Source organism: Symphalangus syndactylus, chromosome 6 (assembly GCF_028878055.3).
Source record: "Symphalangus syndactylus isolate Jambi chromosome 6, NHGRI_mSymSyn1-v2.1_pri, whole genome shotgun sequence".
In the NCBI taxonomy this organism is placed as follows: Eukaryota; Metazoa; Chordata; class Mammalia; order Primates; family Hylobatidae; genus Symphalangus; species Symphalangus syndactylus.
Genome location: NC_072428.2, coordinates 72,158,796 through 72,179,065, shown reverse-complemented (window position 1 = coordinate 72,179,065; position 20,270 = coordinate 72,158,796). Strand labels below are relative to the sequence as shown.

Sequence of the window (20,270 nt, the reverse complement as noted above, 5' to 3'; positions counted from 1 at the left end):
ACTCTGTCCTAGAAATTTTGCTGTTTAGCATATGACACCCCCTTGCAAAGAGATGCCTCTTTATACAAGGTAGTAAGTGACTTCTAAGCAACAGTTGTTTATCTGATAAAATTAATATTTGTTGTATCACAGTGTTCTATTTAGAAAAGTACTTACTTTATAATCACAATACATGAAAAGGGAAAGTGAGTTAAGTGGAAGGGTGAATTTACAGACTTATATAACCTGATCTAAGATTGTTACATCTGTTTCAAAGCGACTGTGTGTTTGAATAAGACCCAAGGTCATTGCATTTACTTGTTCTTATGACTAAGCATGAAAAAACTGGCAATGTATCTCCTCCCCAAGGTGGAGATCCTGCTTTGTTACTGTTACTCTACACGTGGTTTTAACACTTACTAAGGAGTTACAAAATGCACAGGACCTCTGAAACCTGACAGACACAGTAACCTGTGAAGTGTTTAGCTGTAGGTGGGAACTGAGCTCAACCTGAGGGTACAGAGGAACAGAGTATGTGCTCTGCCTAAGGGTATTCACATTGCCCCAGGGGAAAAGAAGGTACAGACAAAAGCAAGACCTGTAAACGCGATTCAGCTTGCCTCTGGCCTTCTTATTAGCCCTGATTAAAACAAGGAAATTCCATAAACTAGGGCTTCACCTTCAGTGGACTGGATCTCCTGGTAGATCTAGAAGCTCATAGGTAAATAGAAAGAAAGGTGCTGTTCACTTCCCTGCTTCATCAGGGACTTGACCATTAACCTCCTTCCTTTATAGAAATTCCACTATACAACCTTCACCCATACAGGGAGAATCAAAATATAAGGCAAGTGGAGGTGGTATGGGCTTTGACTTTACTTATGTAAAATAGTAATAAAAAGGTAGCACAGTAATAATTTCAGCAGCAACAATGGCAATGTTAATTTGGAGAAAAAAGATAAATATAAATAAATCTCTTTGGCTCAAATTGTGGTCACTATGTTATAATGAAGACAGGTTTAATGCTCATGCATTTTGTTTAATATACGTATTCCAAATGTCATTCTAAATTCAAAATTGTGTTTGTATAGATCATAAAACATAAAAAAGACCTGTGTTCATAAATTGGGCATGTGTACCTAATGTGGGCCACATATGGACCTAATGCCCATATATATCAAATCTTTCATGCTTCAGATGGATGAACAAAGACAGAGAGATGGATCTATTTATTCCAAGTGATAAAACATGTTAGAGTTGGAGCCGAAGCCAAACCTTACGATCTCTGCCTATTTATACCCTTCTCCCTTTTCTAAGGAGTTTCTCTTCTAAGGTGTGACAGTAGATAGAAATATATTCTTTGCAAAATTGCTTTTAAAAACTGACAAGGTAATACATACAACTTGAATACAAACAATGCAGATATCTGTGAAGTAAATTTAAATTAAAAGTAAAATTATTCCCTTTGCTCACTCTTGGTCACACACCCTAGACCGTACCACTTTAACAACTTTGTGTGGATTCCTGCAGAGTTCTCATCTGCATACAAAACATATACAGGCTGGGCATGGTGGCTCAGGCCTGTAATCCCGCTACTTTGGGAGGCCGAGGCAGGTGGATCATTTGAGGTCAGGAGTTTGAGACCAGCCTGGCCAACATGGTGAAACCCCATCTCTACTAAAATTACAAAAATTATCTGGGCATGGTGGCAGGCACCTATAGTCCCAGCTACTCAGGAGGCTGAGACAGGAGAATCGTTTGAACTCAGGAGGTGGAGGTTGCAACGAGCCGAGATCACGCCACTGCACTAGAGCCTGAGTGACAGAGTGAGACTCTCTCTGAAGAAAAAAAAAAAAAAAAAAAAAATATATATATATATATATATATATATATATATATATATATATATACAATACGTGTATACTTATTTAATTCTAGCTTGTTGAAACCAATATTGGATTCTATGTTTGCAATTTGATTTTTTCCTCCAATAACATGTCATGCTCATCCTTCCAGTTGTAGACAGCTTATTATTTATGTGCAGAGCACCCCATGGTAGGTGAGCCATAAGTTATTTTCACCGTTTCTCTATTGATAGTTTGGTTGCCACTGATTTTTGGTAGTACAAAAATATGTCAGTGTACATCTTTCTTGTATGTCCTTTATCACGTGTGTTAATATTTCTATAGCGGAGGTTCCTAAATGTGGAATGTCTAGGCCAAAGTGTTTCTGCCTGTGTAAATTTTGGTTGTAAAATTTGGTATATTCCACCAAATTGCCATCAAAAAAGCAAAGAAAAGAATGTGTCAGTCTACAGCCCAGCAAAAGTGAATGCAAGAGCTCTCTCTAACACCGAGTGCCATCGAGGATGGCATTTGTACTACTCCTTTGTATTTACAGGAAGCAAGTTCCCAGATCTTAACAGGAACTAAAATAAACAGAAAGGGGAAACTGATTGAGCCAGTTTGAGAGGGAAAGGTGCAGCAGTGGCCTTAGAGATCTCTACCACCAGGAACTTCAAGGTCACCAGAGTGCAATCATGCTCCTTCTCCACACCTTTCTGCATGTCAGCTGCATTAGCTCAGTGGGCTTCTCCATGGGCCCCTCTTCCCAGTTTCAAAGAAATGAGACACACTTCTGAGTTCATGTACTACTAAGTTCCATTAGCAAATAGTAGAAGAGGCTTCTTCCTCCTACCATTAGTTTGAAAAGCCCTAGGGAAAATTCTGATTGGCCAGTTTGCATCACAGGCTCACCACTTAGAACCATTACGGTGTGTGTGTTTATGTGTGTGATCACACACACGAGTGTGAAGTACTGTGCTTGCATCAGTTGAACGTGTGTGCCCTGCCAACTCCTGTGCTTGATACTTACAAAAGGCAGAAAATAAATGTTGGATTGGCTGCTTTGTTGGATATTTTATATCTATGTTGGATATTTTACATATATGTCTGTGTGTGCATAACTAAAATAAACCGGTCATTTGAATGATTACATTACCATGAAGCTGGAAATTTACATGATTAATTTACCTTTAAACTGGTCGTTTAGACTACTGAATTATTAATTTATCCTTTGGAATTGTAGTTCAGCTTTTTACATGTAAAATAATTTTTGTTTGTTTTTGTTTTTTTGAGATGAAGTCTCACACTGTCAGTCAGGCTGGAGTGCAGTGGTGGGATCTCGGATGATCCTCTTGTCTCTGCCTCCCAAAATGCTGAGATTACAGGCCTCAGCCACCGTGCCCAGCCGTAAAATAATTTTAAAGTTATTCAGATGTTTAAACAACTGCCATGGACAGCATCTCTTAGCCTAAAACGTGTTCTCTAAAGGTTTGTTACAAGTTTAGATTGAAGAAATCACTGCAGACTCATAGTAGAAAGACTTTTGTGACCGACCTTCTGAAGCCTAATTCTGTCAGCTCATCATTCTCTGACCAACTTTCTTCCATTGAAGGCGAGAAGAAGATGTGATCCTTTGAAGGAGAAGGGGCACTCTGGTTTTCACAATTTTCACCTTTTCTGCTCTGGTTTCTCCCTATCATTGTGGTTTTATCTGCCTTTGGTCTTTGATGTTGGTGACCTACAGAAGGGGTTTTGGAGTGTATGCCCTTTTGTTGATGTTGATGGTATTTTTCTGTTTGTTAGTTTACCTTCTAACCGTCAGGTCCCACAGCTGTAGATCTGTTGGGGTTTGCTGGAGGTCCACTCCACACCTTGTTTCCCGAGGTTGGTGGGAGGGTAAACAAGTTCAACCATACTGGAAGACAGTATGGCGATTGCTCAAGGATCTAGAGCTAAAATACCTTTTGACTCAGCAAATCCTTTACTAGGTACATACCCAAAGGATTATAAATCATGCTTCTATAAAGAAACATGTACACGTATGTTTAATGTGGCACGATTCACAAAGCAAAGACTTGGAACCAACCCAAATGTCCATCAACGATAGACTGGATTAAGAAAATGTGGCACATATACACCATGGAATACTATGCAGCCATCAAAAAGGATAAGTTCATGTCCTTTGCAGGGACATGGATGAAGCTAGAAACCATCATTCAGAGCAAACTATCACAAGGACAAAAAACTAAACACTCCATGTTCTCACTCATAGGTGGGAATTGAACAATGAAAACACTTGGGCACAGGGTGGGGAACATCACACAATGGGGCCAGTCATGGGGTGGAGGGTGGTGGAAGGGATAGCATTGGGAGAAATAGCTAATGTAAGTGAAGAGATGATGGGTACAGGTGGCCAGCCTGGCACATGTATACCTAAGGAATAAGCCTTTTTTATTGTATGTTATTCCATTTAAGTTTTATAATGTATTTAAGTTTTGATTTTAAATAGAACAGTGAAAATTATGTATATTTATGGTTTACAATGTGAGGCTTCATACATGTATACATTGTGGAATGACCAAATCCAGCTAATTAACACACTCGTTTCCTCGCATCCTGATTTTATTGTGATGAGAATACGTTTAAAATCTACTCCCACAGCTCTTCTCAAGTAGACAAAACAGAGTTATTCACTGTAGTCTTCGTGCTGCTCAGTAGATCTCTAGAAATATTCCTGTCTGAAATTTGGTATCATTTGACTAACATCTCCCTGACCCCTCCCTGGCACCTGTTTCGGGTAACTACCGTTCTGCTATCTACAGCTATGAGTTCAATGAGGTTACGTTCCTCGTATCAGTCATGTCTCGCATTATTCGACTTTCTGTTCTCTGTTTTTAAAACTTTATTATGTATTTATTTACTTTTTGAGACAGGGTCTCAATCCGTCAGCCAGGCAGGAGTACAGTGACACCAAAAGGGCTCACAACGGCCTCCACCTACCGTGTTCAAGAGATCCTCCCAATTCAGTCTCCTGAGTAGCTAGGACTACAGGCGTCCAACACCACAACTGTCTAATGTTTGTATTTTTTTTTGTAGAGATGGGGTTTCAACACGTCGCCCAGTCTGTTCTCCAACTCCTGGGCTCAAGTGCTCCACATGCCTTGGACGGCCAAAGTGGTGGGATTACAGTCACGAGCCACCGTACCTGGCCTTTGATTTATTTCACTCACTGTAACATACTGTAGACTCATTCATGTTGCAAATGGTATGATTTCTTTAATTTGTGAGGCTTCATAGTATTCCATAGGGTATATAGAACTGTTTTAGTGTTGTTGTTTTGCTCTGTTTTGAGACAGCGTTTCGCTCTTGTCGCCCAGGTTGGGGTGCAGTGGCTTGATATCGGCTCGCTAGATCCCCTGTCTCCCAGGATCAAGTGAGTCTCCTGCCTCAGCTGAGATCAGAAAGGCAGAATCTGCCTTCCGGGTTCAAGTGATTCTCCTCCCTCGGCTGAGATGAAGAGGCAGAATTACCATGCCCAGCTCACCTTGTGTCTCTGGTAAAGATGGGGTCCCAACATGTTGGCCAGGTGGGTCTTGAACTCCTGAACTCAAATGATCAGCCGTGTTTCGCCTACCAGTGTACTGGCTTTACAGGTGTGAGCCACTGCGCCCTGGGCCTCATTGTGGTTTCAATTTGCCACACTGGTCTGTAATGGGAGAATGGACGAATTAGTTGGGTTGCAGGCATGAACAGGCAATAAGGTAAACATCAGGAAATCAGCAATGTACTCAGAAGAGAATAGTTTTACAGCACCCAAGAGAAGTCAAATATCTGTAGTAGTCATAGAAATGTAATGAAAATGTAAGTGAGGCACTATTTTAATCACTACTTTTTTCAGAAACACTCTTCCCAATTCTGACAAAAGTGTGGTATTTTGAGGCAGCATTGAATTGATAAAATACGTATTTAAAATAGGTATTGATATATGTCAATTGTCACGGAAACCTTCGTGTCCTTGTATTGAGGCATCGCAAGGATGCATAGTGTGTCTAAGTAAACTGCTCAAAAGAACCTGAATCAAATATACAAAGAAGTTATTTCCCCACTAGTATATTTTATTATATCTTAAGCTGTAGGGTGCGTGTGCCCAAAGACCTCGCTTCTTCCTTAGGTATCCATGTGCCATGCAGACCTGCTGCACCCAACATCTCATCATTTACCTTAGGTATTTCTCCCAAAGCTATCCCTGACCCCACCCTCGACCCCATGACAGGCCCCAGTGTGTAACGTTCCCCACCCTGTGTCCGACTGTTCTCACTGTTCAATTCTCACCTGCGAGTGAGAACATCGAGTGTTTGGTTTTCGGTCCTTGTGACAGTTTGCTCAGAATGAAGGTTTCCGGCTCCACCCATGTCCCTGCAAAGGACATGAACTTATCCTTTTTGGTGGCTGCATAGAAATCCTTGGTGTTTATGTGCCACATTTCCTTAATGCAGTCTATCAACGTCGATGGACAATTGGGTTGGGTTCCAAGTCATTGCATTCTGAATAGTGCTGCCATAAACGTACGTGTGCATGTGTCTTTACCCTAGCATGATTTCTAAACCTTCGGGAGTATACCCGGTAATGGGGTCGCTGGGTCAAATGGTATGTTTAGTTCTAGATCCTTGAGGAATGGCCACACTGTCTTCCACCATGTTTGAACTAGTTTACACTCCCACCAACCTAGGCAAACAGGGTCTGGAATGCACCTCCAGCAAACTCCAACGGATCTGCAGCTGAGGGACCTGACTCTTAGAAGGAAAACTCATAAACAGAAAGGAATAGCATCAGCATCAGCAAAAAGGACATACACTCCATAACCCCATCGGCAGGTCACCAGCATCAATGAGCAAAGGTAGGGAAAACCGCAAAGATGGGGAGGAGCCAGAGCAGAAAAGCGGAACACTCTCCAAACCAGAAGGCCTCTTCTGCTCCAGAGTCTCGCTCTGCCCCCCAGGCTGGAGTGCAGTGGCGCCATCTCGGCTCACTGCAACCTCTGACTCCTGGGTTCCATTCCCCTACCTCAGCATCCCGAGTTGCGGGGATTATCGGCACCCGCCATCATGCCCGGCTGATGTTCGCATTTTTCGTTGGCATTTTAGACAGGATCGGGATCCCTCCTGTTTAAAAGTTCCACTGAATCTCTGCTCGTGAGTACAGCTGATCTGTGCACAATGGTTTCCACAGCATTTGCTTTTCGTAGCCACTGCAGGATTCACCTTCCGTATCTTCTCATCTCCTCTGAAAACCAGCTATACATTGGTAAACGGCTGATTCCTTTGGGGCAGTGTCCTTACAAGCTTTTCCTAAAACCTCAGTGACTTCTTTGTTATTCCGCCCGAGTTCACCATACATTTGATGTTTGTTCCTGCTGCAATTTTAGCGGAATTCATGCTGCTCTGATAGGAGTCCTTTTCAACCGATGTCTCATCCTTCTTAGTGCCTCAGTCTAGATCTAGATCAGGAAGGTTCTAACAAGTTAGTGCAAGTTAATTTTAGTGCAAACAAATTGAAATCCATGCATAGACTTTCAGCATGTACATTTTCTATGAAGTTTTTGAAGACCCCGTGTGTTGAACGTTGCCCACGTCCTGGGAGAGAAGTGGTTGCGGTCCGCTTCCTGTCCTCAAGCTGCCCACGGTGGAGGAGTGCACAGAGCAGGGAAAGGCAAGCCCAGACAGATCCTGCCCACTAGCAGGCAGCAGCAGACGGCTGGCCCAGTCCCGGCTCCGTGGGGGTGCTGTGTGGGCCCGAGCAAGTTGAGCAACCTCCCTGTAACTCAATGTGCGGCTATGTGGCTCAGTTCCACTAGCCATTATGGTACTGCTGAGCAGGGACACTTAATCACCTCAGGAAAAGCAAGCTAGCTCCAAGGTTAGCAACCAGGAGTTCGGGTTGCTTCCATTAGCAGACCCTGAGCCCCCCCGCAAGCTGGAGTCTGGTGGAAGATGAGGTTCAGTGTGATTGGATGGAAGTAGCAACGTAATGAAGGACAAGTCCCACCCTCTCTCACAGAAGAGCCCTGTGCGTATATAAAGGCGGTGCGCCTCCGCGGCGGCACTCCTTGAAGCCGCCAGTTGGGAGAGGAGCAGAGCCACGCAGGTGCTCCCGAAGGCAGCGAGATGTTGCGAGCCACAGCTCCCTGCTGGTTCCCACCTGGCTATCCAGAAGCGAAGAAGGCGGCCGAGGATGCGGCCCTCGAGGCTCCAGAATTCCCACTGCCCTCTCATCAGCCTGCCCAGAGCTTCGGGCTCTGGGTGCCCCAGATGTACAAGCGGGCCTCAGCATCTGTGGGGATCCAGACGGAGCCCGAGAATACGGGTCCGGCTGTGCCCCCTGCGTGGCCCGAGATGGTGACGGAGGCTTGGTGCTTCCCCGCGCAGCGGGGATCGGCCTGCTGCCTGCCAGCCGCCCCAAAGCTGGCAGAGAGACCCTCCGCAGTCCGCAACTCAGCCCCCAGGGAGAGGAAGAGGATCGCCCACTTTCACAGCCCTTGCTTGGCCACCGGTGCCACAGATGCCAAGAGAACCCGGGTGGCCAGCGGAAGCCAACGCTCCAATGGCTCCAAGGTCGGCAGACAGCCACGGAAGACGCGCAACAGGTCGGGGATGGCAGACAAGACCTCCACCACCATCAGCTCTAAGCGGATCGTCCGTCGTCCATCCTTAGCGCGTTTGAAGAAACCCATTATCCTCCGAAGCTCGGGGTGTCAAGTCCCCACCGTCATCCGCCGAGGCTATCTCCAACTGTTCACCAAAGAGTGTCTCAAGTTCTGCGCCTCCAAGCAGGAGGCCGAGGAGAAGGCGCTGAACGAGGAGAAGGCGGCCTACGACTGCAGCCCCAACAAGAACTTGTACCTGAACGTGGTCCTGAACACCCTCAAGAGACTGAAGGGCCTGACACCCAGCTCCATGCCCGGCCTCAGCAGGGCCGCCCTGTACAGCCGCCTCCAGGAGTTCCTGCTCACCCAGGACCAGCTCAAGGAGAACGGCTACCCCTTCCCGCACCCCGAGCAGCCCGGAGGCGCCGTCCTCTTCACTGGCCAGGGGAAGGGGCCCGGCGACTCCTCCTGCAGGGTCTGCTGCCGTTGTGGCACCGAGTACCTGGTGTCCTCCTCGGGCCGCTGTGTACGCGACCAGTTGTGTTATTATCACTGGGGGCGGGTCCGCTCGAGCCAAGTGGCTGGAGGCCGGGTTAGCCAGTACACCTGCTGTGCAGCGGCTCCTGGCTCCGTGGGCTGCCAGGTGGCAAAGCAGCACGTGCGGGACGGCCGCAAGGACAGCCTCGATGGCTTCGTGAAGACCTTGGAGAAAGAGTGTTCCACAGACGCTTATCCAGGGATCTATGCCTTGGACTGTGAGATGTGCTACACCACGCACGGCCTGGAGCTGACCCGCGTCACCGTGGTGGACGCCGACATGCGAGTGGTGTACGACAGCTTCGTCAAGCCCGACAACGAGATCGTGGACTACAACACCAGGTTTTCCGGAGTGACCGAGGCCGACGTCGCCAACACGAGCATCACGTTGCCCAAAGTCCAAGCCATCCTGCTGAGCTTTTTCAGCGCCCAAACCATCCTCATCGGGCACAGCCTGGAGAGCGATCTGCTGGCCCTGAAGCTCATCCACAGCACCGTGGTGGACACGGCCGTGCTCTTCCCGCACTACCTGGGTTTCCCCTACAAGCGCTCCCTCAGGAATCTCGCGGCCGACTACCTGGGACACATCATCCAGGACAGCCAGGACGGGCACAACTCCAGCGAGGACGCAAACGCCTGCCTGCAGCTGGTGATGTGGAAGGTCCGACAGCGCGCCCAGATCCAGCGATGCCACCGGTCCGCCTCTCCCGCCGCCCTGGCCTGTCCTTAGCCCCAGGCCGCTTCCAAAACCGCCCTCAATCCCGAGAGCTAACCCTGTCCACCTCGCCGCAAAGCCAAAGAAACGGGAGCAGCCGGCGGCAGGACAGGGCCAAAAGCCGAGACTAACCCCGACCCCCGACTCCCAGCCCCCCGGAGTGCCTGCCGCGGGCCGTCGCTCCTGTCCCCATCCCTCTGCCCCTCCCGGACCTCCGTCCTTCCACCAATGGGCTCCCCGAGGCCCGAGCCCCCACTCCCAGTCCCCCGAGTCCCTGCCGCGGCCCCTCGCGCCTGGCCCCATCCCTCGGTCCCTCCCAGACCTCTGGCCTTCTACCACTCGCCTCCCCCAGCCCACCTGAACCTCCGCGGCTTCTGAGAACAAGGCGAACCCCCTGACCCAACAGCCTCCTGACAGTCTTCTGTCCTGGGCATCTTCCCCTTCTGTGGGGCTTTCTGAACCTCCCCACCCCCACCCGATTTTTCCCCCACCCCCCCTGGCAGGCGCCCAATCAATCTTGGTATGAATTTCAACATTGAAAAGAAAAATCCTTGAAAAGCAAAGCTGAAAGTCCTCAGCTTCTCAATGCGCGCTTAGCTGTTTTTCGGTAGAGCCACCACAGGGAGGTGGGTGAAGCACTTAGGCTCTAGAATTACACATCTGGGTTCACATTCAAATTCCACCACCTAGTAGCTTTGTAACACTGGACAAATAGCTTCTGCGCGCTTCTGGTTTTGGATCTCCAGCGTGTGATCAGGAGGTCATGGTGAGGAATGAACGAAGCAACACACGGGCAGCCTTAAAACGATGGCACACAGTAGGTGTTCAATAAAGGGTCCAAGTGGTTTCTTCCACCCAGACCAACCAACGACAATGTCCCAATCAGTCAGTCAACTTCCAACTGGGCTCCAAGAGAGGATGAACCATCACGCCTCTCTAAATTCACGTTTCTCTTTTGAATCTGCAGTGAGAGATGACACACTAAGTAGCTAGTTTTGGTGGAGTGCCTGATTTGATAAATGTGCGTCTGGGGGGCGGGGTGGGTGTGTCTGTCTACATAACTAAATTAAACTGAGAATCAGAATGCTTTCATTACCATTAATTTACTTTGTGTGTATAAGCCCACACAACCATACATACACACACACTAACTGTTCCAGAACAAGGAGTTAGTGAACAGCAGGATGTCCACTCTGTCAGACACGTTTCGGGAAGCAATGAAATGGGACGTTTCTGATTGATTTTACCACTCCTCGAAGTTTATTTTCCTTTATGACTTAGACTCCTTCTGTGGAGATTTAACAAATACAAGTCTTTTTTATTGTATGTTATATCATTTAAGTTTTATAATGTATTTAAGTTTTCATTTTAAATAGACCAGTGAAATTTATATATATTTATGGTGTACAACGTGAGGCTTCATATATGTATGCATTGTGGAATGACCAAATCAAGCTAATTAACACACTCGTTTCCTCGCATTCTGATTTTATGGTGATGAGAATACATTGAAAATATACTCCCACAGCTATTTTCAAGTAAGCAATACATAGTTATTCACTGTAGTCGCCGTGACGCTCAGTAGATCTCTAGAAATATTCCTGCCTGAAATTTGGTATCATTTGACTCACATCTCCCCACACGCTCCCCGGCACCTGCCTCGGGGAAACACCCTTCTGCTCTCTGCAGCTACGATTTCAACGATGTTACGTTCCTCGTATCAGTCAGGTCACGCATTATTCGAATTTTTGTGCTCGCTTTTTAAAAATTTATTATGTATTTATTTACTTTTGGAGACAGGGTCTCACTCTGTCAAGCAGGCTGGAGTACAGTGACACCAACACGGCTCACCACGGCCTCCACCTCCCGGGTTCAAGAGATCTTCCCACTTGAGTCTCCTGAGTAGCGAGGACTAAGGCGTCCAACACCACACCTGTCTAATGTTTGTTTTTTTTTGTAGAGATGGGATTTCACCACGTCGCCCAGTTTGATCTCCAACTCCTGGGCTGAAGTGCTCCACCTGCCTTGGACTCCCAAAGTGGTGGGATTACAGTCACGAGCCTCCGTGCCTGGCCTTTGCTTTATTTCACTCACTGTAACCTCCTGTAGACTCATTCATGTTGCAGATGATACGATTTCTTTAATTTGTGAGGCTTCATAGTATTCTATAGGGTATATAGAACTGTTTTAGTGTTGTTGTTTTGCTCTCTTTTGAGACAGCGTTTCGCTCTTGTCGCCCAGGTTGGGGTGCATTGGCTTGATATTGGCTCGCTAGATCCCCTGTCTCCCAGGTTCAAGTGAGTCTCCTACCTCAGCTGAGATCAGAAAGGCAGAATCTGCCTCCCGGGTTCAAGTGATTCTCCTCCCTCGGCTGAGATAAAGAGGCAGAATTACCATGCCCAGCTCACTTTGTGTCTCTGGTACAGACGGGGTCCCACCACGTTGGCCAGGCGGGTCTTGAACTCCTGACCTCAAATGATCAGCCATGCTTGGCCTCCCAGTGTACTGGCTTTACAGGTGTGAGCCACTGCGCCCTGGGCCTCATTGTGGTTTCAGTTTGCCACACTGCTGTGTAATGGGAGACTGGACAGACGAATTAGTTGGGCTGCGGGCCTCAACAGGCAATAAGGTAAACATCAGGAAATCAGCAATGTACTCAGAAGAGAATAGTTTTACAGCACCCAAGAGAAGTCAAACATCTGTAGTGGTCATAGAAATGTAATGAAAACGTAAGTGAGGCACTATTTAAATCACTACTTTTGTCAGAAACACTCTTCCCAATTCTGACAAAAGTGTGGTATTTTGAGGCAGCATTGAATTGATAAAATACGTATTTCAAATAGGTATTGATATATGTCAATTGTCACGGAAACCTTCGTGTCCTTGTATTGAGGCATCTCAAGCTTGCATAGTGTGTCTAAGTAAACTGCCCAAAAGAACCTGAATCAAATGCACAAAGAGGTTATTTCCCCACTAGAATATTTTATTATATCTTAAGCTGTAGGGTGCGTGTGCCCAAAGAGCTCGCTTCTTCCATAGGTATCCATGTGCCATGCTGACCTGCTGCACCCAACATCCCATCATTTACGTTCGGTATTTCTCCCAATGCTATCCCTGACCCCGCCCTCCACCCCGTGACAGGCCCCAGTGTGTAACGTTCCCCACCCTGTGACCGAGTGTTCTCATTGTTCAATTCTCAACTGCGAGTCAGAACGCGGGGTGTTTGGTTTTCTGTCCTTGTGACAGTTTGCTCAGAATGATGGTTTCCGGCTCCGCCCATGTCCCTGCAAAGGACATGAACCTATCCTTTTTGGTGGCTGCATAGAAATCCTTGGTGTTTATGGGCCACATTGCCTTAATGCAGTCTATCATCGTCGATGGACAATTGGGTAGGGTTCCAAGTCATTGCATTGTGAATAGTGCTGCCATAAACGTACGTGTGCATGTGTCTTTACACTAGCATGATTTCTAAACCTTCGGGTGTATACCCGGTAATGGGGTCGCTGGGTCAAATGGTATGTCTACTTCTAGATCCTTGAGGAATGGCCACACTGTCTTCCACCATGTTTGAACTAGTTTACACTCCCACCAACCTAGGCAAACAGGGTCTGGAATGCACCTCCAGCAAACTCCAACGGATCTGCACCTGAGGGACCTGACTCTTAGAAGGAAAACCGATAAACAGAAAGGAATAGCATCAGCCTCAGCAAAAAGGACATACACTCCATAACCCCATCGGCAGGTCACCAGCATCAATGAGCAAAGGTAGGGAAAACCGCAAAGATGGGGAGGAGCCAGAGCAGAAAAGCGGAACACTCTCCAAACCAGAAGGCCTCTTCTACTCCAGAGTCTCCCTCTGCCCCCCAGGCTGGAGTGCAGTGGCGCCATCTCGGCTCACTGCAACCTCTGACTCCTGGGTTCCATTCCCCTACCTCAGCATCCCGAGTTGCGGGGATTATCGGCACCCGCCATCATGCCCGGCTGATGTTCGCATTTTTCGTTTGCATTTTAGACAGGATCGGGATCCCTCCTGTTTAAAAGTTCCACTGAATCTCCGCTCGTGAGTACAGCTGATCTGTGCACAATGGTTTCCACAGCATTTGCTTTTCGTAGCCACTGCAGGATTCACCTTCCGTATCTTCTCATCTCCTCTGAAAACCAGCTATACATTGGTAAACGGCTGATTCCTTTGGGGCAGTGTCCTTACAAGCTTTTCCTAAAACCTCAGTGACTTCTTTGTTATTCCGCCCGAGTTCACCATACATTTGATGTTTGTTCCTGCTGCAATTTTAGCGGAATTCATGTTGCTCTGATAGGAGTCCTTTTCAACCGATGTCTCATCCTTCTTAGTGCCTCAGTCTAGATCTAGTTCAGGAAGGTTCTAACAGGTTAGTGCAAGTTAATTTTAGTGCAAACAAATTGAAATCCATGCATAGACTTTCAGCATGTACATTTTCTATGAAGTTTTTGAAGACCCCGTGTGTTGAACGTTGCCCACGTCCTGGGAGAGAAGTGGTTGCGGTCCGCTTCCTGTCCTCAAGCTGCCCACGGTGGAGGAGTGCACAGAGCAGGGAAAGGCAAGCCCAGACAGATCCTGCCCACTAGCAGGCAGCAGCAGACGGCTGGCCCAGTCCCGGCTCCGTGGGGGTGCTGTGTGGGCCCGAGCAAGTTGAGCAACCTCCCTGAAACTCAATGTGCGGCTATGTGGCTCAGTTCCACTAGCCATTATGGTACTGCTGAGCAGGGACACTTAATCACCTCAGGAAAAGCAAGCTAGCTCCAAGGTTAGCAACCAGGAGTTCGGGTTGCTTCCATTAGCAGACCCTGAGCCCCCCCGCAAGCTGGAGTCTGGTGGAAGATGAGGTTCAGTGTGATTGGATGGAAGTAGCAACGTAATGAAGGACAAGTCCCACCCTCTCTCACAGAAGAGCCCTGTGCGTATATAAAGGCGGTGCGCCTCCGCGGCGGCACTCCTTGAAGCCGCCAGTTGGGAGAGGAGCAGAGCCACGCAGGTGCTCCCGAAGGCAGCGAGATGTTGCGAGCCACAGCTCCCTGCTGGTTCCCACCTGGCTATCCAGAAGCGAAGAAGGCGGCCGAGGAGGCGGCCCTCGAGGCTCCAGAATTCCCACTGCCCTCTCATCAGCCTGCCCAGAGCTTCGGGCTCTGGGTGCCCCAGATGCACAAGCGGGCCTCAGCATCTGTGGGGATCCAGACGGAGCCCGAGAATACGGGTCCGGCTGTGCCCCCTGCGTGGCCCGAGATGGTGACGGAGGCTTGGTGCTTCCCCGCGCAGCGGGGATCGGCCTGCTGCCTGCCAGCCGCCCCAAAGCTGGCAGAGAGACCCTCCGCAGTCCGCATCTCAGCCCCCAGGGAGAGGAAGAGGATCGCCCACTTTCACAGCCCTTGCTTGGCCACCGGTGCCACAGATGCCAAGAGAACCCGGGTGGCCAGCGGAAGCCAATGCTCCAATGGCTCCAAGGTCGGCAGACAGCCACGGAAGACGCGCAACAGGTCGGGGATGGCAGACAAGACCTCCACCACCATCAGCTCTAAGCGGATCGTCCGTCGTCCATCCTTAGCGCGTTTGAAGGAACCCATTATCCTCCGAAGGTCGGGGTGCCAAGTCCCCACCGTCATCCGCCGAGGCTATCTCCAACTGTTCACCAAAGAGTGTCTCAAGTTCTGCGCCTCCAAGCAGGAGGCCGAGGAGAAGGCGCTGAACGAGGAGAAGGCGGCCTACGACTGCAGCCCCAACAAGAACGTGTACCTGAACGTGGTCCTGAACACCCTCAAGAGGCTGAAGGGCCTGACCCCCAGCTCCATGCCCGGCCTCAGCAGGGCCGCCCTGTACAGCCGCCTCCAGGAGTTCCTGCTCACCCAGGACCAGCTCAAGGAGAACGGCTACCCCTTCCCGCACCCCGAGCAGCCCGGAGGCGCCGTCCTCTTCACTGGCCAGGGGAAGGGGCCCGGCGACTCCTCCTGCAGGGTCTGCTGCCGTTGTGGCACCGAGTACCTGGTGTCCTCCTCGGGCCGCTGTGTACGCGACCAGTTGTGTTATTATCACTGGGGGCGGGTCCGCTCGAGCCAAGTGGCTGGAGGCCGGGTTAGCCAGTACACCTGCTGTGCAGCGGCTCCTGGCTCCGTGGGCTGCCAGGTGGCAAAGCAGCACGTGCGGGACGGCCGCAAGGACAGCCTCGATGGCTTCGTGAAGACCTTGGAGAAAGAGTGTTCCACAGACGCTTATCCAGGGATCTACGCCTTGGACTGTGAGATGTGCTACACCACGCACGGCCTGGAGCTGACCCGCGTCACCGTGGTGGACGCCGACATGCGAGTGGTGTACGACACCTTCGTCAAGCCCGACAACGAGATCGTGGACTACAACACCAGGTTCTCCGGAGTGACCGAGGCCGACGTCGCCAACACGAGCATCACGTTGCCCAAAGTCCAAGCCATCCTGCTGAGCTTTTTCAGCGCCCAAACCATCCTCATCGGGCACAGCCTGGAGAGCGATCTGCTGGCCCTGAAGCTCATCCACAGCACCGTGGTGGACACGGCCGTGCTCTTCCCGCACTACCTGGGTTTCCCCTACAAGCGCTCCCTCAGGAATCTCGCGGCCGACTACCTGGGACACATCATCCAGGACAGCCAGGACGGGCACAACTCCAGCGAGGACGCAAACGCCTGCCTGCAGCTGGTGATGTGGAAGGTCCGACAGCGCGCCCAGATCCAGCGATGCCAGCGGTCCGCCTCTCCCGCCGCCCTGGCCTGTCCTTAGCCCCAGGCCGCTTCCAAAACCGCCCTCAATCCCGAGAGCTAACCCTGTCCACCTCGCCGCAAAGCCAAAGAAACGGGAGCAGACGGCGGCAGGACAGGGCCAAAAGCCGAGACTAACCCCGACCCCCGACTCCCAGCCCCCCGGAGTGCCTGCCGCGGGCCGTCGCTCCTGTCCCCATCCCTCTGCCCCTCCCGGACCTCCGTCCTTCCACCAATGGGCTCCCCGAGGCCCGAGCCCCCACTCCCAGTCCCCCGAGTCCCTGCCGCGGCCCCTCGCGCCTGGCCCCATCCCTCGGTCCCTCCCAGACCTCTGGCCTTCTACCACTCGCCTCCCCCAGCCCACCTGAACCTCCGCGGCTTCTGAGAACAAGGCGAACCCCCTGACCCAACAGCCTCCTGACAGTCTTCTGTCCTGGGCATCTTCCCCTTCTGTGGGGCTTTCTGAACCTCCCCACCCCCACCCGATTTTTCCCCCACCCCCCCTGGCAGGCGCCCAATCAATCTTGGTATGAATTTCAACATTGAAAAGAAAAATCCTTGAAAAGCAAAGCTGAAAGTCCTCAGCTTCTCAATGCGCGCTTAGCTGTTTTTCGGTAGAGCCACCACAGGGAGGTGGGTGAAGCACTTAGGCTCTAGAATTACACATCTGGGTTCACATTCAAATTCCACCACCTAGTAGCTTTGTAACACTGGACAAATAGCTTCTGCACGCTTCTGGTTTTGGATCTCCAGCGTGTGATCAGGAGGTCATGGTGAGGAATGAACGAAGCAACACACGGGCAGCCTTAAAACGATGGCACACAGTAGGTGTTCAATAAAGGGTCCAAGTGGTTTCTTCCACCCAGACCAACCAACGACAATGTCCCAATCAGTCAGTCAACTTCCAACTGGGCTCCAAGAGAGGACGAACCATCACGCCTCTCTAAATTCACGTTTCTCTTTTGAATCTGCAGTGAGAGATGACACACTAAGTAGCTAGTTTTGGTGGAGTGCCTGATTTGATAAATGTGCGTCTGGGGGGCGGGGTGGGTGTGTCTGTCTACATAACTAAATTAAACTGAGAATCAGAATGCTTTCATTACCATTAATTTACTTTGTGTGTATAAGCCCACACAACCATACATACACACACACTAACTGTTCCAGAACAAGGAGTTAGTGAACAGCAGGATGTCCACTCTGTCAGACACGTTTCGGGAAGCAATGAAATGGGACGTTTCTGATTGATTTTACCACTCCTCGAAGTTTATTTTCCTTTATGACTTAGACTCCTTCTGTGGAGATTTAACAAATACAAGTCTTTTTTATTGTATGTTATATCATTTAAGTTTTATAATGTATTTAAGTTTTCATTTTAAATAGACCAGTGAAATTTATATATATTTATGGTGTACAACGTGAGGCTTCATATATGTATGCATTGTGGAATGACCAAATCAAGCTAATTAACACACTCGTTTCCTCGCATTCTGATTTTATGGTGATGAGAATACATTGAAAATATACTCCCACAGCTATTTTCAAGTAAGCAATACATAGTTATTCACTGTAGTCGCCGTGACGCTCAGTAGATCTCTAGAAATATTCCTGCCTGAAATTTGGTATCATTTGACTCACATCTCCCCACACGCTCCCCGGCACCTGCCTCGGGGAAACACCCTTCTGCTCTCTGCAGCTACGATTTCAACGATGTTACGTTCCTCGTATCAGTCAGGTCACGCATTATTCGAATTTTTGTGCTCGCTTTTTAAAAATTTATTATGTATTTATTTACTTTTGGAGACAGGGTCTCACTCTGTCAAGCAGGCTGGAGTACAGTGACACCAACACGGCTCACCACGGCCTCCACCTCCCGGGTTCAAGAGATCTTCCCACTTGAGTCTCCTGAGTAGCGAGGACTAAGGCGTCCAACACCACACCTGTCTAATGTTTGTTTTTTTTTGTAGAGATGGGATTTCACCACGTCGCCCAGTTTGATCTCCAACTCCTGGGCTGAAGTGCTCCACCTGCCTTGGACTCCCAAAGTGGTGGGATTACAGTCACGAGCCTCCGTGCCTGGCCTTTGCTTTATTTCACTCACTGTAACCTCCTGTAGACTCATTCATGTTGCAGATGATACGATTTCTTTAATTTGTGAGGCTTCATAGTATTCTATAGGGTATATAGAACTGTTTTAGTGTTGTTGTTTTGCTCTCTTTTGAGACAGCGTTTCGCTCTTGTCGCCCAGGTTGGGGTGCATTGGCTTGATATTGGCTCGCTAGATCCCCTGTCTCCCAGGTTCAAGTGAGTCTCCTACCTCAGCTGAGATCAGAAAGGCAGAATCTGCCTCCCGGGTTCAAGTGATTCTCCTCCCTCGGCTGAGATAAAGAGGCAGAATTACCATGCCCAGCTCACTTTGTGTCTCTGGTACAGACGGGGTCCCACCACGTTGGCCAGGCGGGTCTTGAACTCCTGACCTCAAATGATCAGCCATGCTTGGCCTCCCAGTGTACTGGCTTTACAGGTGTGAGCCACTGCGCCCTGGGCCTCATTGTGGTTTCAGTTTGCCACACTGCTGTGTAATGGGAGACTGGACAGACGAATTAGTTGGGCTGCGGGCCTCAACAGGCAATAAGGTAAACATCAGGAAATCAGCAATGTACTCAGAAGAGAATAGTTTTACAGCACCCAAGAGAAGTCAAACATCTGTAGTGGTCATAGAAATGTAATGAAAACGTAAGTGAGGCACTATTTAAATCACTACTTTTGTCAGAAACACTCTTCCCAATTCTGACAAAAGTGTGGTATTTTGAGGCAGCATTGAATTGATAAAATACGTATTTCAAATAGGTATTGATATATGTCAATTGTCACGGAAACCTTCGTGTCCTTGTATTGAGGCATCTCAAGCTTGCATAGTGTGTCTAAGTAAACTGCCCAAAAGAACCTGAATCAAATGCACAAAGAGGTTATTTCCCCACTAGAATATTTTATTATATCTTAAGCTGTAGGGTGCGTGTGCCCAAAGAGCTCGCTTCTTCCATAGGTATCCATGTGCCATGCTGACCTGCTGCACCCAACATCCCATCATTTACGTTCGGTATTTCTCCCAATGCTATCCCTGACCCCGCCCTCCACCCCGTGACAGGCCCCAGTGTGTAACGTTCCCCACCCTGTGACCGAGTGTTCTCATTGTTCAATTCTCAACTGCGAGTCAGAACGCGGGGTGTTTGGTTTTCTGTCCTTGTGACAGTTTGCTCAGAATGATGGTTTCCGGCTCCGCCCATGTCCCTGCAAAGGACATGAACCTATCCTTTTTGGTGGCTGCATAGAAATCCTTGGTGTTTATGGGCCACATTGCCTTAATGCAGTCTATCATCGTCGATGGACAATTGGGTAGGGTTCCAAGTCATTGCATTGTGAATAGTGCTGCCATAAACGTACGTGTGCATGTGTCTTTACACTAGCATGATTTCTAAACCTTCGGGTGTATACCCGGTAATGGGGTCGCTGGGTCAAATGGTATGTCTACTTCTAGATCCTTGAGGAATGGCCACACTGTCTTCCACCATGTTTGAACTAGTTTACACTCCCACCAACCTAGGCAAACAGGGTCTGGAATGCACCTCCAGCAAACTCCAACGGATCTGCACCTGAGGGACCTGACTCTTAGAAGGAAAACCGATAAACAGAAAGGAATAGCATCAGCCTCAGCAAAAAGGACATACACTCCATAACCCCATCGGCAGGTCACCAGCATCAATGAGCAAAGGTAGGGAAAACCGCAAAGATGGGGAGG

At 49.0% G+C, this 20,270-nt stretch overlaps 2 protein-coding genes across 2 annotated transcripts; both read left to right on the top strand.

Annotated features, from left to right (window-relative positions):
• The first annotated feature begins 7,969 nt into the window (after positions 1–7,969).
• On the top strand, positions 7,970–9,847 carry LOC129483968 (exonuclease GOR-like). The gene has a single exon (XM_055281377.2). It carries the CDS (start codon positions 7,985–7,987, stop codon positions 9,728–9,730), a length of 1,746 nt encoding a protein of 581 aa, XP_055137352.1. The 5' UTR covers positions 7,970–7,984; the 3' UTR covers positions 9,731–9,847.
• Positions 9,848–15,536: 5,689 nt separating this feature from the next.
• Positions 15,537–16,493, top strand: LOC129484126 (exonuclease GOR). The gene has a single exon (XM_055281514.1). It carries the CDS (start codon positions 15,537–15,539, stop codon positions 16,491–16,493), a length of 957 nt encoding a protein of 318 aa, XP_055137489.1.
• Positions 16,494–20,270: the final 3,777 nt, after the last annotated feature.